The sequence below is a fragment of the Cyrtonyx montezumae genome, unplaced genomic scaffold (genome assembly GCF_038088225.1).
Source record: "Cyrtonyx montezumae isolate F1298 unplaced genomic scaffold, pur_monq_1.0 scaffold_6, whole genome shotgun sequence".
Lineage (NCBI taxonomy): Eukaryota > Metazoa > Chordata > Aves > Galliformes > Odontophoridae > Cyrtonyx > Cyrtonyx montezumae.
Window position 1 is genome coordinate 4,073,070 of NW_027072067.1, and position 21,442 is coordinate 4,094,511.

At 42.1% G+C, this 21,442-nt stretch overlaps 1 protein-coding gene across 1 annotated transcript in view; it reads left to right on the forward strand.

Annotated features, from left to right (window-relative positions):
- The first annotated feature begins 4,481 nt into the window (after positions 1-4,481).
- The window catches only part of EEFSEC (eukaryotic elongation factor, selenocysteine-tRNA specific), a 110,537-nt gene continuing 93,576 nt past the window's right edge, over positions 4,482-21,442 (forward strand). The window contains exon 1 of the mRNA XM_065749264.1: positions 4,482-4,782. Coding sequence (XP_065605336.1) covers positions 4,497-4,782 — 286 coding nt within the window. The 5' untranslated portion in view covers positions 4,482-4,496. The remainder of the gene's footprint in view (positions 4,783-21,442) is intronic.

The following is a 21,442-nucleotide window of genomic DNA, read 5'->3' on the forward strand; positions in this document are numbered from 1 at the left end:
CATCACAGCTCTGTCTGAGAAGACATTTCTCCTAACATCTAGCCTGAAAGAGGGTAGTCTTTTCCTGCTAATATATCATGTTTGATGATAAATCTTTGTCCGTGTCCTAATGCTCAGCATTAGTGGGCTATATGGTGTGGTGCTGCTGGTGCTGCTGCCAGGACTCTGCTGCAGGCTGCCAGGGAGAGCTGCAAAACAGTCATGCAGTGATCCAAAACAGGAGAGAGACTTTTGGGAAGAAAGGGTGGGTGTCATGGCCCAGTTCACATAAGTCTGCTGAAGACTGTTACGTGCCATTTGTTCCCTTTTCATCTCAGAGCTTCCTTTAGTTTTTGATTTAAATGTCATTCAGCAAAGAATGCTATTTGTTATTTTTCTGCTAACTTGTTCTGTCAGTTTATATTTACATAATCTAGTTTAAAACTAATTACAGTGTAATTGCAGACATATGTAGTTCAACACCTTTGTAAGAGTATCCTCTTATTTCAACTCCTGTAGCTAAGAATTTCTGAATCTAATAAATACAAGCTATCCTTTAAATAATTAAAAAGGTATGTATACTGTTGGACCCTATACATTCTTCCAGGGTCATATTAGTCACAGAATACAAATACCTAATATGTACTGAGCTGCAGACTTTTTTTTTTTTTTTTTTCTGTAAAAGAGCAAATATACAACTTTGATTTCTCTAGTGCATTGCGCTGCCGCAAGTGCTGTGGGTACGTCTGGTCAGAGTTCAAGTTTCTGCCAGTTCTGGAAGAATAATTAACAAAGCTTGAAGGAGCTCCGAGGGCAGTGGTTTACCTATAGCACTAAGTCTCATTTCTCTTTGGTGAAAGTCAGTGTAGAGGAATATGGATGGAAGAAATAGAAAATTGCTGCTCATGGTCATTATAATTTAGTGGTCACTATAATTGTGAAGAAATGTAAAGATCAGATATGCTGCATAAAAATTTATTTAGAAATTTTCTGATAAAAGCGGGTAGTATTTATTTGTCCAAGGGGAAACAAAACTGGAAGCTTTTCTAACTGTCTAATTGTGTCTCTTCAGCAATATGGTGTCTGAAAGATAGAACGGGAGCTTAAAACCTCAACCTGCTATGGACCATCTTTGCACATCCTCTGCTGCCGTGATGAAAGCACCATTTTAGTACTGATATGCAGAAATCATTATGAAAATGGGTTGGCTTTGTATTTCAGTGGAAGTGGGTATTTTTCTCTGTCTACATATATATATTTAAAAAGCAAACAGTTTACATGATGGATACAAAGTTGTCTTCTCCCTTTTACTTGCTCAAATTAGTATTGCTATTCATAAACTCTGACTGGTTTGGCACATCTCGTTGTATTGATTGTGTTACTCATTCCACATGTTCTTCGAGCGTTGTACTGAAACTGCAGTTGCAGTGAGGAAAGTACGTTTGGGTGAACGAAAATAAACAACAGTCCTTTAGACCACACAGGATCAATTATTTATTTGTCAGAAAGAGTGAAGTAGAACTACTGGAAAGTTTAGGGCTGAACTTAAAAAGCTTAAATGATCTGTGATAATTAATGTCTGATGTGTTACAATGCATCAGTATGAGGAAATACTGAACCTCAACATGATTTTTGTGATTTTGAATAGTTAACACGTCTGTTACAAGGGGAGGGTGAGGTTTTGCTGCAAATCACGAGTCATCTTTCTCCTTTGCCCATGCCACCGGGTGGAACATAAGTCGGTTTCTTGAGCATTCTGCCCATCTCATGTTATGAGTGCTTTGAGTAGAATTTAATACCTCACTAGCCAGTTAACAAGAAAAAATAATACCTGTCACTAAAGGTCTGAACTGCTATTCCCCAGGTTTAATCAACTCATTTTACCAACGTTTCTTTCCCCCCCCTGTTTGAGGTCTCCTGTTTGGCACAGACGTCATGTGATACCCGATGTGGGAGCTGGAGACTGGAGAGCTGTTTTCCTAGTCTAAATGTTTGAGGTTACAGGACGTGGCCTAGTTTCACATAAGCTTTCAAATTTCAGTGGGACATGCTGAATCCTGAAACTGTCAAATAGTGTATTATTTTTGGAGTGAGAGAGAGTACGTGTATGTAAGTGTGTGAATGACCTTTACATTTTTACCCTATCCCGAAAGTCTGACTTCCTGCCCTTTCTCCCATGAGTCCATAAACTTTAGCAATTAAAGTGAACACTTTTTAAAGAAGAAATTCAGTGCAGAAGGGAAGAACTGGAAAGGGGAATGGAAGATTGAGGAGAAAACAAGAAGAACAGAAAAATGCTATAACCTGATTTCTTCATGATGCTATTGAAAAGCATGAAGAAGTTGAGATTCTTTAATTTTGCCATTATCCCCTTTATGTCTTAGGAAGGTCAAGATCTGTGATTGTGTTTTCTTTTCTTTCCTGCAAGTGAAGCTGAAAGGTTTTTCCTACCTGTCATCAAAGCCAAAGGAATGATGACTCTTAACAAATGACATCTCTTAATTCCCAAATCCTTCATTATCTGCAGACTTTATAAACAACTAGAATGGATGGCTCTTACCACTGCAGTTGTTCATGTCTCTGTCATATCTCCTCCAAATACACCTTGCTATCGGTGTATTTGTTTCACAGGTACCATGTGCACCATGATCTTGCAAAAAGCTGTGCCTTCATGTGATATATAGCCAAATCTGAACTATGGACTATAAATTCCTGGAGACAGAGGCATTTTCTGAGTGATAACAAAACTGTGGACACTGGAGGAAACTTATCTTTTTTTCCACCACTAAATTGCAAGTTCTTTACACGTTATTTCCCTTCTATACAAGGACAAATGACTTCTCTGTCTAGTGAGTTACAAGTCTCCCCTGTATCTAAAGGAAGAAAAAGTAAGAATAAGCCAAAGTTCCCAGTTGATATCACTCTTACTTGCAGGTCCGATTTTTTTTATCTTTCCTCATTACATTTTTGCAAAACCATTTTTTTTTTTCCCATGAGTTTTGTCCCGTATCCTTTCAGTTACTGTCAAAGCAAAACCAAAAGCAAAAGCTCTTCATTTTATTGGTAAATTGGCAGTCCATGCAAAATGGTCATGCTTGAGCTCTTGCTGTAGCCTGTTAGATTGTGTTGGGCCATTGAAATGGGGATTTCCTTTACTTCATTCCCAGTTTTTACAGGGACTATAGAAACTTTCAAGATTTCTGTGCTTTATCAAAGCTTGTTGAAAAATAGCTTGTATTTTAGATGTACTGGGGGGACTGCTGGATAATGCCATTCTGGATAACGTCTCTTCTGGTTGGGAAGTGGACCTCTTTGCACCTTTTTCTTCTCAGCTTATCTAATAGTTAATGTTAAAAAAGAATTAAATTGTATGTAATATTATATAGGGATGTCTGTGTGGACTGTGATTGTGTAGGGCCTTTTCCTGTGGGAATAGAAGTATACTTTCCATTAACTTTGCAAGTCTGTATTGATATAACAGCTTGAGACTTTTAGGGCAGTGAAATGTACATAAGCTAAGAAGCCTTATGATTAACAGGAAACTATTCAAAGCCTGGGAACTTGGTCTGAAAAGTGACATTCTGCTTGATTCAGTTCCCATGACAGAGCTCCCATCAAGCTGAACTATTCTGCTAACGAAACGGATTAACCTGGTTAGCTCAGTATATTGGCAGCACTCCTTGTGAGTTCATGTCTTTCCTTCAGGGAGATAGTTGTCTTTCAAACAGCACCGTGCACCAGGAATGTCTGTTATTTTTTTTTCTTTCAGTCACTGAGTCATTGACCAGCATCTAGACTTCTGTGTGCATGGCAAGTAGGGGTAACTTGTACTCGAGTTTAAAGCTCTGCAAACCCTTCCATAATAAAAGTGCTGTTATATGGAGACATTTTCTTTGTAAGAAGGCCTGGAGTTTAAAGTTAAAGCTTCAACTAAGTCCATAACAACCTTAGGAAAGCCACAGAATCATAGCATCAAGGCTGGAAAAGACCCCCAAGATCAGCAAGTCCAACACCAACCCACGCCCACCATGTCCATAACCACGTCCCTCAGTGTCACATCTGCGGTTCTCAAACACCTCCAGGGACAGTGGCTCCACCACCTCCCTGGGCAGCCTGTTCTGGCTCAACTGTAATGCTTCCAGGGCTCAGATGCTTGTCAAACTCGTTGGTAGGCTGCGTTACAGGTGGCGGTGGTTCGCAGGAGAGCTGTTCAGTACCATTACTCATCTTGACCTCAATCCCTTCAGGGTGTGCTTTTCAGGGAGCGCCCCACACGATATGCTGCACTTGACTTCACGACGTCTCTGCCACATTTCAGCCCGAGCGGCACCTGTGAGTGCCCACCCTTGCAGGCAAGGGCTGGAGTCGGCTAAGGCTGAAGGCTATGGCCCGGCTTCAGGGCCCGGCATTAGGGCTCGGCTTCAGGGCCGGAGCCGGGGCAGCGCGGAACGGCGGCGGCGGGGCGCGCGTTGCCGCAGGAGCGCTGTGCGGACGGACCGCCCGCGTGCAGCGCCGCCATGGCCGCCGGCTCCGCGCCGCCCCGCGTCTTCAACGTGAACGTGGGAGTGCTGGGTCACATCGACAGCGGCAAGACGGCTCTGGCGCGGGCGCTGAGCACCACCGGCTCCACCGCCGCCTTCGACCGGGCGCCGCAGAGCCGGGCGCGGGGCATCACGCTGGACCTGGGCTTCTCCTGCCTGCGCACCGCGCTGCCGCCGCAGCTGGGCCCGGGGCCCGGCGAGCTGCAGTTCACGTTGGTCGACTGCCCGGGGCACGCCTCCCTCATCCGCACCATCATCGGCGGTAAGGGGCTCCCCACTGGTGCCGCTGCGGGTGGGACTCGGGGCTGTCCCCGCTGCCTGGCTCTGCCCGTTGCCCCTCAGATAAACCCTGCTCTCACCGACGAGCTCTGTAAGGGCGGCTTCATTCGGGCCGGCCCGCTCTGCTTACACGCCCTCCTGCCTGTGAAACGCGGCTTGCGGTTTGTAAGGGCAGCACAGCTGCTGCTTTTCCCGTGCCGAAGTGGCTGCTGTGTTGTACCCGGTGGTGGGAGCTGTGCTGCACCTGTTGGACATGCACGGGCCGAGCTCTCCTGCTGAGAGCTCTGACACAGCAGCACTAGAAGCATTAAGTGGACTTTGCTCGTTTTCAGACTTTGTAGGTGATGCATGGTGTTGATTCTGGCTTGATTTAGAACTCGTTTTAGGCAAGTTCTTTGAGAAATAGGACCTGCCTTTCCGTCTCTTGCCCAAAGCAGGGAGGTGGCTGTACATGGCTAAGGATGGGGCATTGTTGCAGTAGGTACAGGTTGAGCAGCTGAAGCACAGAGGCTTCTGAAAAGTCATTTCCCGTGCATCTTCTGTGCTAGTGTCTCCTTAGTTTTGAGTGTGAACCTCCCAGGTAAGTAGCAGTAGGACAAGTGGTAACGAGTGAGCGGCCTCTAGTTGCCCCATGGGAGGTTCTGGTTGGATATTAGGATGTTACTTCTCAGAAAGAGTGGTGATGCTTTGGCACATCCCGCCCAGGGAGGTGGTGGAGTCACTGTCCATGGAGGTGTTCAAAATCGTTGAGATGTGGCACTGAGAGACATGTGTGGCCAGTGGGCATGGTGAGGGTGGGCTGATGGTCGGACTTGGTGATTTTAGTGGTCTTTTCCAGCCTTAGTGATTCTGTGATCCTGTGCCTAAAGATACAACAGGAGCTGCAGCCACAGGCACTGTGAAGTAGCACTCTGTAGCTGCAAGGGAGGAGTGACTCAGTGCCCAATTCCAGAGATCTGTGGTGGTCTTTTGTGCTTTACAATCAGTTACCAATCTTATGTGCTTGTAAGCACCTGATGTTCTTTTGTAGAACAAAATGTATTTTGGCAAATGGTAGCTTTTCTTGGAAAGACTGACAGAGTGACTGGTAGACAGGCATTGCTTTCTGCAGGAAGCAGCTACTCTGTGGGGTAAACTCTCCTTGTGAAGAGGTCTCTGAAAGCTTGGGGAAAAATAGCTTTTGTTATCACTTGTTTGGTGTGGTCGTTTAATACACAGATTTATATATTTTTTTAATTACATCCTATTAATTGTTTTTATGAAGATGTTAGGGCATTTAGTCACAGCTGGTAGAGTAAGTTATTCAGTTTATGTAAGTACACACTGTAAGACTGTGCTGGGAAAGGATGTGGGCCAGACTAGTTGAATGGTGCCCTTTGGTGCAGGTAGCAATTCAGACCCAAAGTGTCAAACTTGCATAGTTCCAGTTATAGCAGATTACATACTCTAGTGAAAACTTTTGTTTGTTTGATTAGCATGACTTAATGCAATTCTGTATGTTAAGAAACAGAATGCCAGTGAAAATGCAGTGTTGTGTTAATGCTCAGAGCTAGAAATTTCAGCTGCCTGCTCGGTAGCACGCACATAAATCTTGATATTGGATGCTCCTTTATTTTTACTACCAGGTTTAAAAAACGAGACCTTGTTGTTAAAACCTGATCTGTGCTGGTGGGAACTATTCAGGACATTTGTGGTTTTAGTGTGTTTTGGTGAAATTCAAACCGAAGTATAGCGTGTCCTGCGTAACAGGATACATCCTTACATTCAGTGCATTCAATATTGCCACCTTGTCTGAAACGGAAAGCCAGGCTGCCCAAATCATGGTACTTTAAAATTCAGATTGAACACTCGTGATTAGGAAGTAGATGAAAACAGTTTGTTATTCCGTTTTCACCGTGACTGCAAAAGCTGTGGTGCTTTTTTTCTTTCTTTAATCTACTTTTTCCTTTCATCGTACATTTTCTGTATTGAAGGCTTTTAAATAAAGTATAAGAGCAAAGTACTTTATCTTCCTGTCTTTATTCTGCACTTCGGATTTTCCACAGCTCTTGAAAATAGTGCTGTGTCCTGAGATAGCTGTAGATGTGAGTTAGCCTGCAGGAAAATGGGAGGTGGGAGGGCTGTTAGGAAGGGAGCGGGACGTGAGGAGCTGCAAGGGTGATGGGAGGACTCTGTAGCAGCCTTCTCTTCTGTGTTACCCCTCATGTGCATGAGGCTTTTGCTGTTGAAGCTATAGGTGGGAAGATATGCAACTATGTGCTTGTTTGAAGCCTTCTTCTCTGTGAGGGCTTTATAAACCAGTTAGCTCCCCATTGACTGGCCTCATCCTACAGTATCATTGGGTTGCACTGTGTTTCTTCATTTGTCTGATCTGCTGCCAGACAAGCTCAGGAGGTTCCTTCTTGGGAGCTTCTTCCCAGCTTCTCAGGGGAAAGCAGTGGTCTCATCTTGGCCCTTCTCTTCCTGAGTGTGTTTTCCTCTGTTTTCCCAGGCTGTCTCCTGGTGGCATCTCCTTCTCTAACTGCCATCTCTTCTGTGCACTGAAAATACTCTAAGGGTTAATTCTTCTGCTGTACGAGGCTGATAAATCCACTCACAGACTCACTGAAACTATGTACTGTAGTTTAACGTATTTTTGTCTCTAGTTTATTCTTGAAGGGCATTTTTCATGGCCGAATCTAGTGCTGCATTTTGGTCATGCTACAATAGGTAGCACTTGACCTTGTGAATACTTCTCACAGTCATTCACAGAATGCTTATATGGAGACGGTACCTTAGGATTCAGTGAATGCAGGATGTTTGAGCAGTAACCAGGTGGAATGGGAAATGGAAGTCATATTTCATTCTCTGTGGCTGCATTTTTCCTACAAAGCCTGCCCTTGAAGAGAAAACATGTTGAATGTTAAATCCAAAGAAGTGGCTTTTTTGGTTGGTTTCTGCTAACCTGCATGCTGGGAATTGGAAGTGCTGCAGACAATTCCACCCGAAGTGCCTTCTTGTTATCTGGAAGATGATAGCCAACAGCTGGAATGGAATAAGTGACAGCACTTGACTCACTACATTGTGGCTTTCATTTGTATTTAAGCCATGCTGGTTTGTTCCTCAACTTTTGTGGGTTTGGTGCTGCAGGAAGGTGTAATGTGGATAGCTGTACGGTTTGAATGGTGCCATGTACTTCATTTATTTGCACTGAACAGCAGGAACTCAGCTTTCTTCTGGTACTTTGTAATACTTTCAAGATTGTAGCAGAGGGTCATCTTACACATAGTGAGCAATGCAGCGAGCAATGGCTGTTGGAAGGCAGTTTGCTTAACAGAAAACAAAGCTGAATAACTGAATGCTGATGGTCAATTCTTTGGCTTGTCACAAGTGACACGAAGCATCTGCATCAGCCTCATGCTTGCCTTCTGCCCTGAAGGAATGACTGCAAAATGCAACCCTGCTTTTTTTTTTTTTTTTTTAATCAGAGCTGTTGTTGTCTGTTGCTACAGAGATCTGTGATGTTTTCACAGGATTTCACACCAAAATGAGGTTGTTTTTATTGCAGTGCTACGGATTGTGTGTGTGATTTTAAAGCTTCCATTCTTGTGCTGAGCCTCAGCTCTCCAGTGTTCACCAAAGCTGATGTTGCCTTCACTATAGTCAAAGGAGACTTGCTTCTACATCTATTTGTCACAGACCCGTGCATCCAGAAGGGTCTCAAATGAGTTCAGCAGTAGGGGATGCCTGCAGAGAGGTTACGCGAGTTAATCTTCCCGGAGAAATTCAATCCCCATATTTCATTTTAAGACCACTTTGCGTAGCAAAGTAGTTTAACCAGTAGCAGATTTTTTACTTGTTGATGGTTAATTTCATGCCCTACAAAGGGTCAGCACACTAATACAGAAGAACATGATTACTTCACCCCAGCTTCCCCCACACACACGCAGCCAGGGGATCCTGCGGTGTTTGTTTTGGGGGAGCTGTTGTCAGATGCCCTTTTTGTTCAGTTTTGAGATGGGTTCTCAAAAGAACTTCTACAAAAGAAAGTTATCTTTCTTTACCCTCTGAAGTTCAAAGGACAGAGCAGCCTTAAAGCGGGCTTTAATTGGAAAGCTACTGCTTGACCCTGGTTGTCTAAACCTGTGGGGGAACTCTGGCAAACTTGTAGTTTTGTAATCCTTATGCCTGGCTGAACCTTTGACCTTTTTACTTTATAACTAGAGCTTCATTGTCACCATTTGTCCCCGCAGTTCTTTTCAAAGAAAACTGCCTCACAAGTGTCTGTTTCCACTTTGCTGCTGTGTTCTGTTAAGGAAGGGTATTAATTCATACCTGATACATCGGAGGGGCCAGGACTTTTGAACTTGCCCAAGAGCTTGGGGAGGGGGAAATGAGCATAGCGAAAGCATGTCTTGCCGATGCAAATGAGTACAATGAAAACAGTCTTGGGAGATCAAGGGAAACCCAGGCTTGCTACCAGCATTCAGATTCAATCAGATGCAGATTATTTGTAAGATTAACACAGCAGCAGAGGAAAGTACTTTTATAACAGATTTGTTGTTTTGATGGGTTGGTTGTAAGCTTGTAAGAGGATTTGCAAACTCAGCATTATTCTTGCATTGTCAAGAAAATACACTGCCATCAGTGTGAACTTTTGCTTGTTGACAACTCTGTGAAGATGTGTCAGTTCTTTGTTCACCCAAAATGGAAAAAAAAAACCAAAAAAACCAAGAATTTCATAGTTTTAAGGTGTTTATGTGTATGGATGACTATGAATTTCCGTGGAGATCTCTTGCAGTTGATTGAGAACTTGTTCTCTGAGGAGAGAGTGCTTTGTGTTGTTCAGTGGACGCTGTTGTGGTCAGAAGGGTCACTGCAGGTTTTGAGGATTTGCCTGCCAGCTTGAGCTGAGAACAGTGCAATGAACAACCTTGTTAAAATCATTAAGCTATTGGTCCCATGTGACATATTTTGTATGCCTGAGGTTTGATGCAGTGGAGATACTTGTGACTCAGGAGAGTTCAATGTTTGGAACAAGCATTAAGGAGAATGCTCTCTAAACCTTTTTACATTGGTTGGATTTGTGGTGCTTGTGAACGGTTGGCATTGTATTAAAAATGCATATCGACTTTATTTCTGCGAGTGAAAAGCCTTTCTCTTGAAATTGGAAGTGTCCTTTTTTAACTTGTTTTTGGGAATTGGTTTGGAGCCTGATACTCGTCTGAAAAATTACAGGAGTATTTTTACTGACATTTCTTAAATCAAAGCTCTCTTATTTCCCTATTGTGGAGCTATGTGTAAAGCAGAGGCAGCTAGTATAAAAACAGAACTGCCCTACGATGCCCTCTCCCCAACCCCCCAAAACACAGCTTGTTCTACAGGATATCGCAGTGCACAAGAGGGCAGCATTTGCTTACAATGTAGGATCCTGATGATAAGTAGGTAGAGTAACAGGTCAGCATGGATGAAGTGACCCTGCTTTGAAATGAACCAACATTCAGTATACGATTTGGAGCTCAACTGGAGCTTAATTTTCCCCTTCCTAAAGAAAATGACCTCTGTGTTTTAAGGAAGGTCAGTCTTACTTCATTTACAAGTTGAATAGCATTCTTTTATACCTTAAGCAATAAAAATACGTGGAGTGTTGTCTTACGTTACTTGACAAAAGCAGGTAGCACAGATGGGACAAAACAACTGTATTTCATGGAAGTTGAATGTGGGGGGGGGTAGCTCTTACCTAGTTGAACTTGTAAAGCAACTGAGGATGTAGGAGCCGAGAAATTTAGTGTACGTGACTACTTTTTCTTCTCCGTTTTCCCTTGTTATTTAGCACAGCAAAAACAAAATGGTTGTACTAAATCTACTCTGAATTGTTTCTGTGCTGTGTAGGGCTTGTCTCAGATCAGGAGTGGAATCAAACTTGTTTTAGCCTGTGTGACCCACAATACTGGCCTACATGTGGAATATTAATCATTATCACAACTTTAATTGTTCTACTTTTCCACTGATCATACATTATTTCTCATTTCTGTCCATAGTAATGTTTTTTGAGTGAGGTAACAGTGAGACTAGCCGACTTATCTGCTAGGATTTCTGTGTTCTGCTCTCTTCTGCTTTTTTGGCTTGGAGCTGCCTTCCCTATTATTTACAATAGGTTCAACGTGCTTCTAAACCGTGCACCAACTGTTAAGTAGTAGTGGAGAAAAAAAGCCGTCTTCCTTTTGTCTTCTGAGTTGAAAAGTTTAAAAGAAAACCATCACCCTCTGATCGTAAAAGCTATATTGAATAATTGTGCTTCCTTCTGGAATTCCATAAGAGATGTAGTATTAAAAAGGTTTTAAAAAGCTGCATATCTACTGAAGGTGGGATTTATAATTTCTTTCTCCATCTTGAACACAGTTTCTAAACGATTGGCTTTGCTGAAACTTGTTGGAATGTTGACATTCTTTTCCTAATGTAGGACAACTTTTCTACAAAGCTGTTGAGTGGTTGTGCACATAGTTGCTTATATACAACAAAATTGGGCTAATTCACACTTCAGGGTTTGACACAGAAATTTGACAGCTTCTCAGGAAAACATAATAAGCAAGTCCTGTAATGGTGCTGACTGGTTCTGTTTGATCATTCTCCCTATTGATTTAAAAACAGAATTTCTTTGTTCCATCGTGCTGTGTGCTAGCATTCATCAAATAACTACGTGCCCTTTCATTCCATTTTTCCCTCATTTCTTCTAGCTTGAGTCTCTGTGAGCTGCTTGGGAGAGTCGTCAAGCACTATTAATGCTTTTGTAGTTGTTTAAAAATATAAGCTATTGTCATGACGTCTCAGAATTACCTGCAATACAATTCAAGATATGAAGCATGTTTATAATTCAAGCTGCCGTTGTCAACATAAATTTAAAGCATAGTTTTCAAAGCAGTATTTTTAATGATGATGGATACATTTCCTTGCTAAATAGTCCAGTGTAGCAATTCAAAGTGATCTGTTTACTAAACCGTGTTGGTTGGGCTCTTCTGTTATTTGTTGTACGGCTTGATTTAGAAGGTGTCCTTAATTAGCAGATGCTGTGTACAAGTTGAGTGGTACATTGCTTATGTATAGAACCCACTCTCAACAGTTTAGCTTGACAAAACCGTGAAGTTAAATACCTTATTTTTTTTTCTAGTGATAATGATGTTCTTATATGACTGCTGTACTGTTTTTCGAAACTCTTACAAAACCAAAATACAGATGGAACAATCTAGAGTATGATGCCAAGGCAGACGTGCAGCAGATCTCCCAGCTAAGAAAGCAAACCGTAGCTGAGCACTAAAGTCACTGCTAAAATCTGTGAATGGAATAACAAGGTGTTCCTGTGGTGTGGCAGAGAGCTGGTTTCCCCCTGTAACCCCAAGGTCGGCCTAGCAAGCGGAGGTGCAAGGGCACTTCTTCAGTGCTGGTAACTTCCATCTGGTTCTTGAATGCACTGTGTTCTTTGGGTCACAGCTCGTAACAGAGCAAAAATGAGTGAGAGCTCCCACAAAGCAAGAGTTGAACAACTTGCGTTGTAACTGATTGTAAAGGGGAAAATGTCCTCAGTGCTATCTGTAAAATTCAGATTAAATAGCCATTCTGAAGTGCTTCCTTTAAACTGTTAACTTCCAGAAGTGTTGCAGACTAAGTAAATACCAATAATTCTTATTTCCCATCTCCTTATCAGTTATTCTTCCAAAACGTTCTTGCACAGCCTATCTAATCTCTTCAAGTATACGTGAAAATGGTTAGTGTTGGCTTCCGATTTGAATTACGATCTCTGTTTCAAACTTAAGCTGATTAATTTCACATTAGATTGTAATTATCAGCATTACCAGCACTGGGGGTGGCTTCAAGTAACCGGTATATGTGTGGAGTATGACAGCAGAGCAAAAAAAAAAAAAAAAAAGGAAATAAAGAAGAGTTTAAACAAGAATGAGCTGGTTTTCTGGTACTGCTGGTATTTAGCAGTACCTTAAGGGTAAGGGATGAATTTATTTTTCTTTTTAAACTCTCCCATACTGAGTTTGGATTTTGTGAATTTTAGAATTTACCCAGGTGAGAAAGCAGGGCCCTCGGCCCAACCTGGAGAGATAAGATTATTCATTTTGGATTAATGATTTGTCTGTTTAAAAGCCTGTTTTCTTTCAGTTCTTGTCGTGGTAGGATCACAATATGTTGTTTAGTTGATTGTAGATCTGCTTTTTTTACAACGCCGTAGAAGTGAATTTAATGCAGTCCCCGCAGTGCTTTGTCGTCTTCTGTGCCAAAGTTTTCTTTTGCTTTTACGTCTTATTTGGGATGCAGCATGTGGTTGCCATATAAATGGCACTTGGTACCTCCAGATCTTAGTTGATCTTTTTAATTGTGGAATTTTGCCTCAATTTGTAATGCCATTTCACTTCTATTTTCAGTGTGTGTATTGCAGAGCGGGTGACGGTGTCTGAGAAAGATTTCTGTATCTGTACAGTTCGAAGTAGTTTTTGGGAACCTGTTGGGCAAGGAAAGCTATGGGAACGCTTGATAACTATTGGTAGAGCTATCCACTTACATTAACCAGGGTCAGCGAGGGAAAATGTCTTTTGTTGCAGACGTTTATTCATGCTTAAAACTCCTTTTGTTATATTAAACACTTCCCTTCCAACATTACTGCTTTGGAGAAGAAAGTTTCCAAAGTATGCAAAAGCTGCATTTCAGAGAAAGAAACAAAATAATTGTATTTTTCTTTTTTGGGGGATCAAGGGGGAGAGGGAAAATGGTTTCCTTGTATTTAATCGTACTGCTGGATGGAAGACAAAGCTCGGTCTCTCTTGCTGACTAATGTCATCATCGAGGCATTTTTTTCTCCCACAGAGCAATTTTGTCTCCATTGAGACCCCCACAGCCATTGGCAAGGCTATGGCCCGAGATTAAATCTCATGCTTGGATGAAATTCTAATGACTGTAATTGTTTCCTCTTTTCAAGTCTGTGGTCCCTTCATCAAAGAGTGGTGCGGAAATTATGCATTTACGTTGTAAAAAGGGAGGTCACGATTACCTGAACCTGTGGTTGACTTTGGGGGATTCTGTGTTGTGTTCTGGCAGTGGTTATCCACGCTGACATTCTAGTATGTGAAATGATTTAAGGAGTGGCTTAGGGTATGCATGTAAGGGTACACGTAAGGTAGTAGCGGCGTGTCCCAGTCTTTTGGCTGTCACACACTGCTGGGTCACTACTTTGGTGTCTTGGTTGTAGAAAGCATTATATGTGGCACAGGGTAGGTGTCTGAGTGATGTGCCAGAGCCAGTTCCCAGCATGCTACAGCAGTGAGGTGGTGCTGGGTTTGGCTGCCCAGCTGAAGATGGCTCAGAGCACGCTGGCTCTGTCGCTGTTAGCCTGTGCTGGTGACAGCAGCTGGCACTGTGGATGTGGAGGCTCCAGTTTTGAACGTGGATGTGAGAATATTGCATGTGGATTGCTTGCCCCGTGCTGCAGGATTAGCCTATGCCTGTCTGTGTCACTGTACGATGGAAACATTCACATCAGTGTTTTGCACTGTTTGATGTTATCTGTGTTTTGGAAGCGTACTGTCCCTTAACTTCTTTGAAGATGTATGACAGAATCCTGCAATGTGCATTAAGCAGATTTTTTTGACTTTTAATCAAATGTTAATAGTTAGTGAGGCATCCTGTAAAGGCATCAGAAGAATTGATCAAGAGGCATTTCATTAGAGAATTAGAAAATCATTTGAATGGGATTTAAAATTGGCCAGACTGCTTTCAGACTTAAAAAAAATAAACTAAAATAAAAAAAACCCTCAACCATGAAGTCATTTAGAAAGCACTCAGCGTCAGAATCTTTTCCTGATCTCAGTGGTGTAGGGATTGAAAAGCACAGCAAAGAAATGCCTGGTGCCAGCAGTGCTGCTCACCTGAGCAACCAGCTCTGAGCACTTGGTCCTGCATCTGGCAAAGTTACAGCTTGAAATAATAAATCAAGAATGGCTTATCCCCTTTTCTCCTTCCTCGTATATATAAATGCCACAAAAGCACATTTTTGCACTCAAATTGTGTGTACCTACATATATATATGAATGCATAAAGGAAAAGTTTTATATTATTGTTGAATCATATTTATCCTTGAGTATGATGTACTCAGTATTGCTTAACATTCAGAATTGGGCATCCTTAAGGAAGTTTTTTTCTTTTAATTTATTGACTTTGAGATTTTTACCTTGGAACAGGGGACCGACATGTTCATTTTTTATCATTTTTCACCTCACCAGCAACTGAGATCTCCCTTTTTTTTCAGGCTTTCTGATGAAGCTGTGATGATGGGTGATAATTACCCATGTGTTTGTCACTGAGCTCACCCTTTACTCTGTGCTGTGTATGAGGATTTGTGGTAATAGTGTCTCATTCTGCCCAAAATTGGTATTTCAGTGGAATCTCTTTTGGGAAGGGGTTTGCTTGTGTCAGAGGTGCTATGTATTTCATCCAAGGGGAATATGAGAAATGCATTTTGGCAAAATTGAGCTGTATCAAACTTTTCGCTGAGAAAGTACTCTTACATTTAAGGGCTGGGAAAAGTTCTGACCTGACGCTGCCTCATCTGTTTATTTCTTCATTTGATCAGTGGCTGACAATCCCATTTTTACTGAAGTTTCATCCCTGGATGTTTTCATCACGGGACTGTATTCACCAATAAGTTTGGGGGGGGGGGGGGAAGGGAGCATTGTGTGGTTTTATTTCATTACATTTCTCTAAAAGTATGTGTTTGTATGTATGTATATATATTTAATATTTGTTCTTAAACATAAGGCCTGCTGTTTCTCTACCCACTCCTGTACCAAGAAACTGGCACATTTGTTTCTTTTAAAAGAATGCTTTCTTTGAATTGATGCAGTGGTTGAACGCTGTGGCTTGCTTCTTTTTCCTTCACATTTTCAAGATTTTTTCGTTTTGGCCTGTTAAGAAATCTATAGACCTTAGCTAGGAGAACTGTAGACCACATGTGAAGTGATGTCAGGTGTATGGAATCCTTTTCCTGTTTTCTTGCGTATAATTGAGTCAACCTGGGGTAAATACAGAATCAGCTAATGTGACGTTTCAATTAGTTGATCGTATCCCTTCCAAAGCTTCCACACGCTGTTTTAAGCACTTTTGCCATCTCATATTAAGCATTAAGGTGGTACTGTGTAGACACAGTGAAAGTAGCCCAGATCAGCTTGGCTGAAGTACTGAGCTGGGTAGAACTTGTCATTAGAAGCAAAGCATTGCGTAGCATCCGTCATTGCTGAAGTGAGGGATGCTTGGGCAGTAGTGTGGTGGCAAACAGCTTTGTACTCAGTCAGCAAAACAGCCCATCAGGAGAGACTGCCAAAATTACATGCTCTGGGAAGGATAGTTTGCTGCTGAGTAGTAGCAGCGATCGCTACAGAATATTCTAAGTGTCTGAGTTGTGCTGTCTCTACTTCTGTTCTTTCTGGGGGACCAAAGCATCGAGCTTTAATCATCAAGGCTGTATTCTTTCTCAGCGCTTTCAGCATTTAATTAAGCAGTGATTAGTACTCTTTCATTATGCATTACTTTATCTTAGTGATGCATTGTTGGCTTATTGAATTTGGCTGATGCCTGGCAATTGCAGCAGGTTTTATTTTCTTGCTGTGCCAGGACATTGAAGCTGGCAGTAGAGAGGTGTTTATAGCCTTGGCTTTGTTTTTAGCATTGGTCTTACCTGTTTTGCAGAGGAAAGTGGAAAATGTGAGACTTTTGTCCCCTGTGCACCTCTCAGATGGTGGGGAATGAAGCATGCAGCAGGTTGATATTGCAGTTTGGAGCTAGAATGTTCTATTTCTCAAGGCTCATAAGCAGGGCAGTTCCACATATGAACTATTCCACACAGTTCCACATATAAATATTTTTTTTCTTTAAAAGCAGTGAGGAGAGGGGGAATGAGGAGGGGGACAGTGAGTGCAAAGTAGCTGGAAAGCAGTTTCTTTACTAATCCGTACTTTCCTGTGTAAGAGGAAGAGGTGAAAAAAGGATGTCTGTACCTTGGTTCATTGGCCATGATGGGATAGGAGTTAAACTTAAGGGAGCCCTGGTGGTCTTTGATTGGCAGGGCTGCAGGGTTGCTGGTATCTTGCTACGCTTCTGTTGATTTGATGTTGCCTGTTTGGATGTTTTTAAGTTATTATATATTCTGTTTGCTTCCAGATTTAGCAGTATAGAAGCTTGAATTCTACTTGAGTGATGCTCCTGAAATGCAATAGGCTTCTCTGCCTGCCCAGTGCTGCTGCAGAGGGAATAGACTGTCGCCACTGTCTCTTGGTACTGCAAATGTCAAAGCTTTCATTTTGCTGGTAAATCCCATCCTACAACATGTACACTCTGGGATGTTGATTTCTTTCTTTCCTGGGGAAACCGAGCTTTAAATGTAGTTCTTTAAGAGAGACAGCAAATCTTCTCATTGGAAATGTAACCACTTTTCCTAAGCTAAAGAGTTTTTTAAAGCATGGTTGCTACCAGGTGAATAGCTGTTTTTAAGTTACTCCCTACACACACACTTGGGGACCTTTAGTTTTTTTTCTCCATGTAATGTCTACCTTACTTAACAAGACGTTGAGTTGAGAATATAAATGTGTGCCAGCATTATTTTATTAATGAAGGGAAAAAAAACCACTAGGTACCCATTTATGTTATAGTTTTCTATTTTATTTTTTTCTTACTCCCATGCAGACAAGTTATTAAAGACAATTTCATGTTCTTTACCAAAAATATTTGCGTTTTTCCCTCTTTATGTACTATTTCAACTACTATTCTTACAGTACAGGGAGGTGATTTCTTCCTCAAAAGCAGATCAGCTGTGGCCTTTTAAAGATAATTTATAAAATTAATTTATTGGGAATACCTTCATGGGTTCTTCCAAGAATATTTAATTTTGAAGTCTACAATAAGTTGCCAGCGAGGATATATTTAATGAATTTCCTTTGTATTTCTCATCCTCTATTATTACATGGTTCTACAACAACACTCGTCTCCATCATTTAATGTGAATACTGAAGTGGTTAGATAACAAATGAAGCGTGTAAACAATGTAGTTTAACACATGCTGAGTGCTCCATCCCTTATTCTGTCAGTCTAGTTTCTATTGTTCAATTTGGAAACTGTTGTTTTGAGTGTAGAAGACATGAATGCAAAACGAGACCTAACAATGTGTAGAAGGTAACAGGTGAGAGTGTACAGAAACTTTCCAAGGCAAAAACATCTGAGAAGGGCTTCCTGCAGAGGTGTTGGTGATCTGTGGATATTCTTGAAGAGCCTCTGATGCTGGTTTGTGCCAAACTGCGCTTAGGAGTTGCTTCTCTTGGTCACCTGGTGAGCTGTATCATAGAGACTAACTTACCAAGTGCAGAGGATTTAGCTGGATGTCTGGCATGTCACCTGTAGCATCTCAGCTGGCTGGATGTGGCTCAGCGCTGCTGCTTGCTGCTCGGTGAGTTTTGCAGTGACCAGTGGTGTCTTAAAGTGTGCTGGTTACCTCATTCCTTTTCGTAGCAATGAAAATGTAAATGTACAGGTACAGCAGAAAAATTACTGCTTTGCAGTCGATGTTACTTTCTTGTTTATCTAGCGTTCTTAGTCCGTTGCATATTTCCATTAAATACCTTGAGCAGTGCCAGCATTCCCGAGGGGCGGTCACATGAGCTTGGCAGAGCAGTGTGCATTCTGTGCAGACTTTGTTTGCTGGCAGCTTGCTTCCCACTTCCCTGGGGATGTTTTCAGCCTCCGTTCTGCTCTAGAATGTAGTTTTGGGAGAGCAGTCCTTAATTACCAAGTGAAACATAGGAGAGTGAATGCGTGTGGGATGAATTGCTGGGAGGGAGACCTGTTGTGCTTTTCCTTCTGCTGGCTCTTCTTGGTCGCAGAAGTGCAGCTCTGGCTTGGTGAAAGCTTTCATCTGGATCGATCTTTTACTTAACCAACAGATGCGGCCGCTTACAAACTTCATTTACACAAAGTGCCACTACTGCTTGTGTGGTGCCTGCCCCCCTAAGTCAGTAATTTTGTTTTATTTGGTTCTAGAGAAAACGCTGGAGGACTTGTTCTGAATTATTCTGATATATCTGTGATAATCTCAGCGTGTTCTGCTTTATATAGGATTTCAAATGGGCTATGAAATTACTTCGCAGGGCTGTGTTGAAGTGCAGAGCCTCTCAAGATTCTTCAAAATATCTAAAAGAGAACCTTATTAGTAATGAATTTGTGAGATTAAAGGACTTTTTTAGATAGGTTTTCATACATTCACCTTACGAGATGCGTGCTTTTCTATGTATTTAACTTGAAGCAATAACGAGACCTGGTCATGTCCAGGATTAAACTGTTTTTCTTGTTAGTAGGGCACATGTGGTAGTTCAGCCTGTGAGCTTTCTGAAGCAGGGCTCTTGTTTTGTGTTTATGTGGAGGTGCCATGCACGCTTACGGTTCTGTATAGAATCAGCAGTTCAGAGCCCACCTGCACCGTTCACACCCGCACAGCCCCGCAGGCAGAGGGAAGCCCTGGAGCACTGGGGTCCAGAGCAGTCTGGACTTGAACCAGGTCACTCGCACCAGTTAAGTCTTTTAAAATAATTAGGTAGATCATTCAAATAATTTGAAAAGATAAATTAGTACTCAAACCAGTGAAAATATGAATATCTTCTTGGGATGCTTGTTCTGCTGTCTGTTAAGACATCTTTATGTAACCACAATGACTTAGATTTCTCAGTTAATGAAAACAGTTTTACCTTTCTTTGTATTGGTGCTGTTGAAAAAATGTAAAGAACTGTTATTGTCTTTCTGTGGTTATATGTCATTAAACTTCAGGCTCTCTAATCCAGTATGAATTCTAATCTTGGCAGTTATTATCTAGTTTATTTAGCAATTAAACTCCTAACTGCTTTCCTCCTTTACATGACCTCCTTTATTGCCATGGGTTTTTATTAATTATATATAAAAAAAGTATTACTGTGAAGCAAACAGCACAGAACCAACAGCATCTGGATTGCTTTGTAGAGTTGTCAGTTTGGGTAGCGTATCTGGCATGAGGGTTTGTTTCATCCTGTAGTGGTGGGATGTCAGATTTATCTGACTGTTGACCCTTTGGGACTGTTCTGAAATGAGCTGTATATCTTGAGCAATCCGACTCGGCAAGATTTTAAATAAAAATAAATGCACTGTCAGAAGCCCTTGTGATGCCCTGACAGCACAAAATAATTCCGTGTATCTGATGACAGCTTCCCAAGGAGAAGATCCCCTGGTACAGTGTGGTGTGGCTAGGTGGAGTGCTGTGCCACGGAACTGTAGTGTTGCTGATGTGGTACTGAACGGTAGTGCATTGAAAGCAGAGTACTCAATAAATCTCCTTTAGAAGCTGAGTTTTGAGTCAAATCTGTATTCCAAAACCAATAAGTGTTGGAACCTTTGTGATCGCTGAAAACATTCTTACAGTGAAATGAGTCTTAAGGGTCACTTTTTGGATTTGTTTTCCTTCCTTGATCCAGCACTGGAAGAGCTGGCACTTAGAGGTGGTGAGCTCGATTCTTAATGAGATCTGACCTTCCTTGGCCAACGTGTTCCTCGCATGGGGTCTGCCGTGTGTGCCTAAGTGGTGACTTACAGGGCCCTGCAGCCTTGGTGCTGTCCCCTGCTGTGAGCACGTGGGCGACTCGACTTGCTCCTCCGGGCAGTACTGGGCTTCCCTGGAGAAGCACTCCTTGACCCTTTGTGCTTCACATACAGTATCTGCCTTGCGGGCGGGCTCCAGCCCGTGTTTGGAATGCGTATCTAACGCGTCCCACTTGGACCCGCCGCTCTATTCCATAATGTTAGCTTTAATTGGCTGTTTTTAAACTTTCATGTCCAATTTCGTCGTACACGGTCGATTACCACCCTCTTCGCCTTTTCCGAAGAGCAAGAAACTAGAATCCAGGCTGTGCTTCCCCTTGCTGCCTTTTACCCCTGAGGTCCTTCAGAGGCAGTGCTGATGGGTGGTGTTTCTGTTGGAGGACAGAGCTTTCCGCTGTATTTCTCCTCTAATACCACAGACTGTCTTTGAGTGTTGTGTTTTTTTAGATGGACTTTTGCACTTGGAAATGGAAACAGAATTATCACGTCTTGTCCAAATAAGCGTCTCCAATTTAGTGTCTGTTGCCTAACTGCCTATCATGGTTGGATATCCAATGTATCCTCCAAGTGATGCTTTTCTGGAAAATACTTAATTTGCTTGTTTGTTTCAGGACAGAATCAGTTATTACCAAAGTGTTGATATTTCTTGCAAGGGTAGAAATTGGTCTGTCCTGCTATATGAGGAATAGTTGAGTTCTGTGAGGGGTGAAAAGTTGGCAGTAGTGACTGCGTATAAAACAAACCTTGCAGTTGAAGCTCCAGTGATGAGCCTCTTGTTCATACTTGGTTTGAGTAGAGTAAAACAAAGCCTGCTTTATCCTCAATAACAGGCTTACGAGCTCATGTTTCGGCTTTTCCTTTCCCCTCTCCTTCTGCTATGGACTCTGTTTTTTTTTTTTTCCCCTTTACGAAACAGACAGTAACTCTCCACAATATTTTTAATCTCACCAAGACGTCCAGCGGCTGATGATGCACAAGTGTTGCACCAGCGAAGGCGGGAT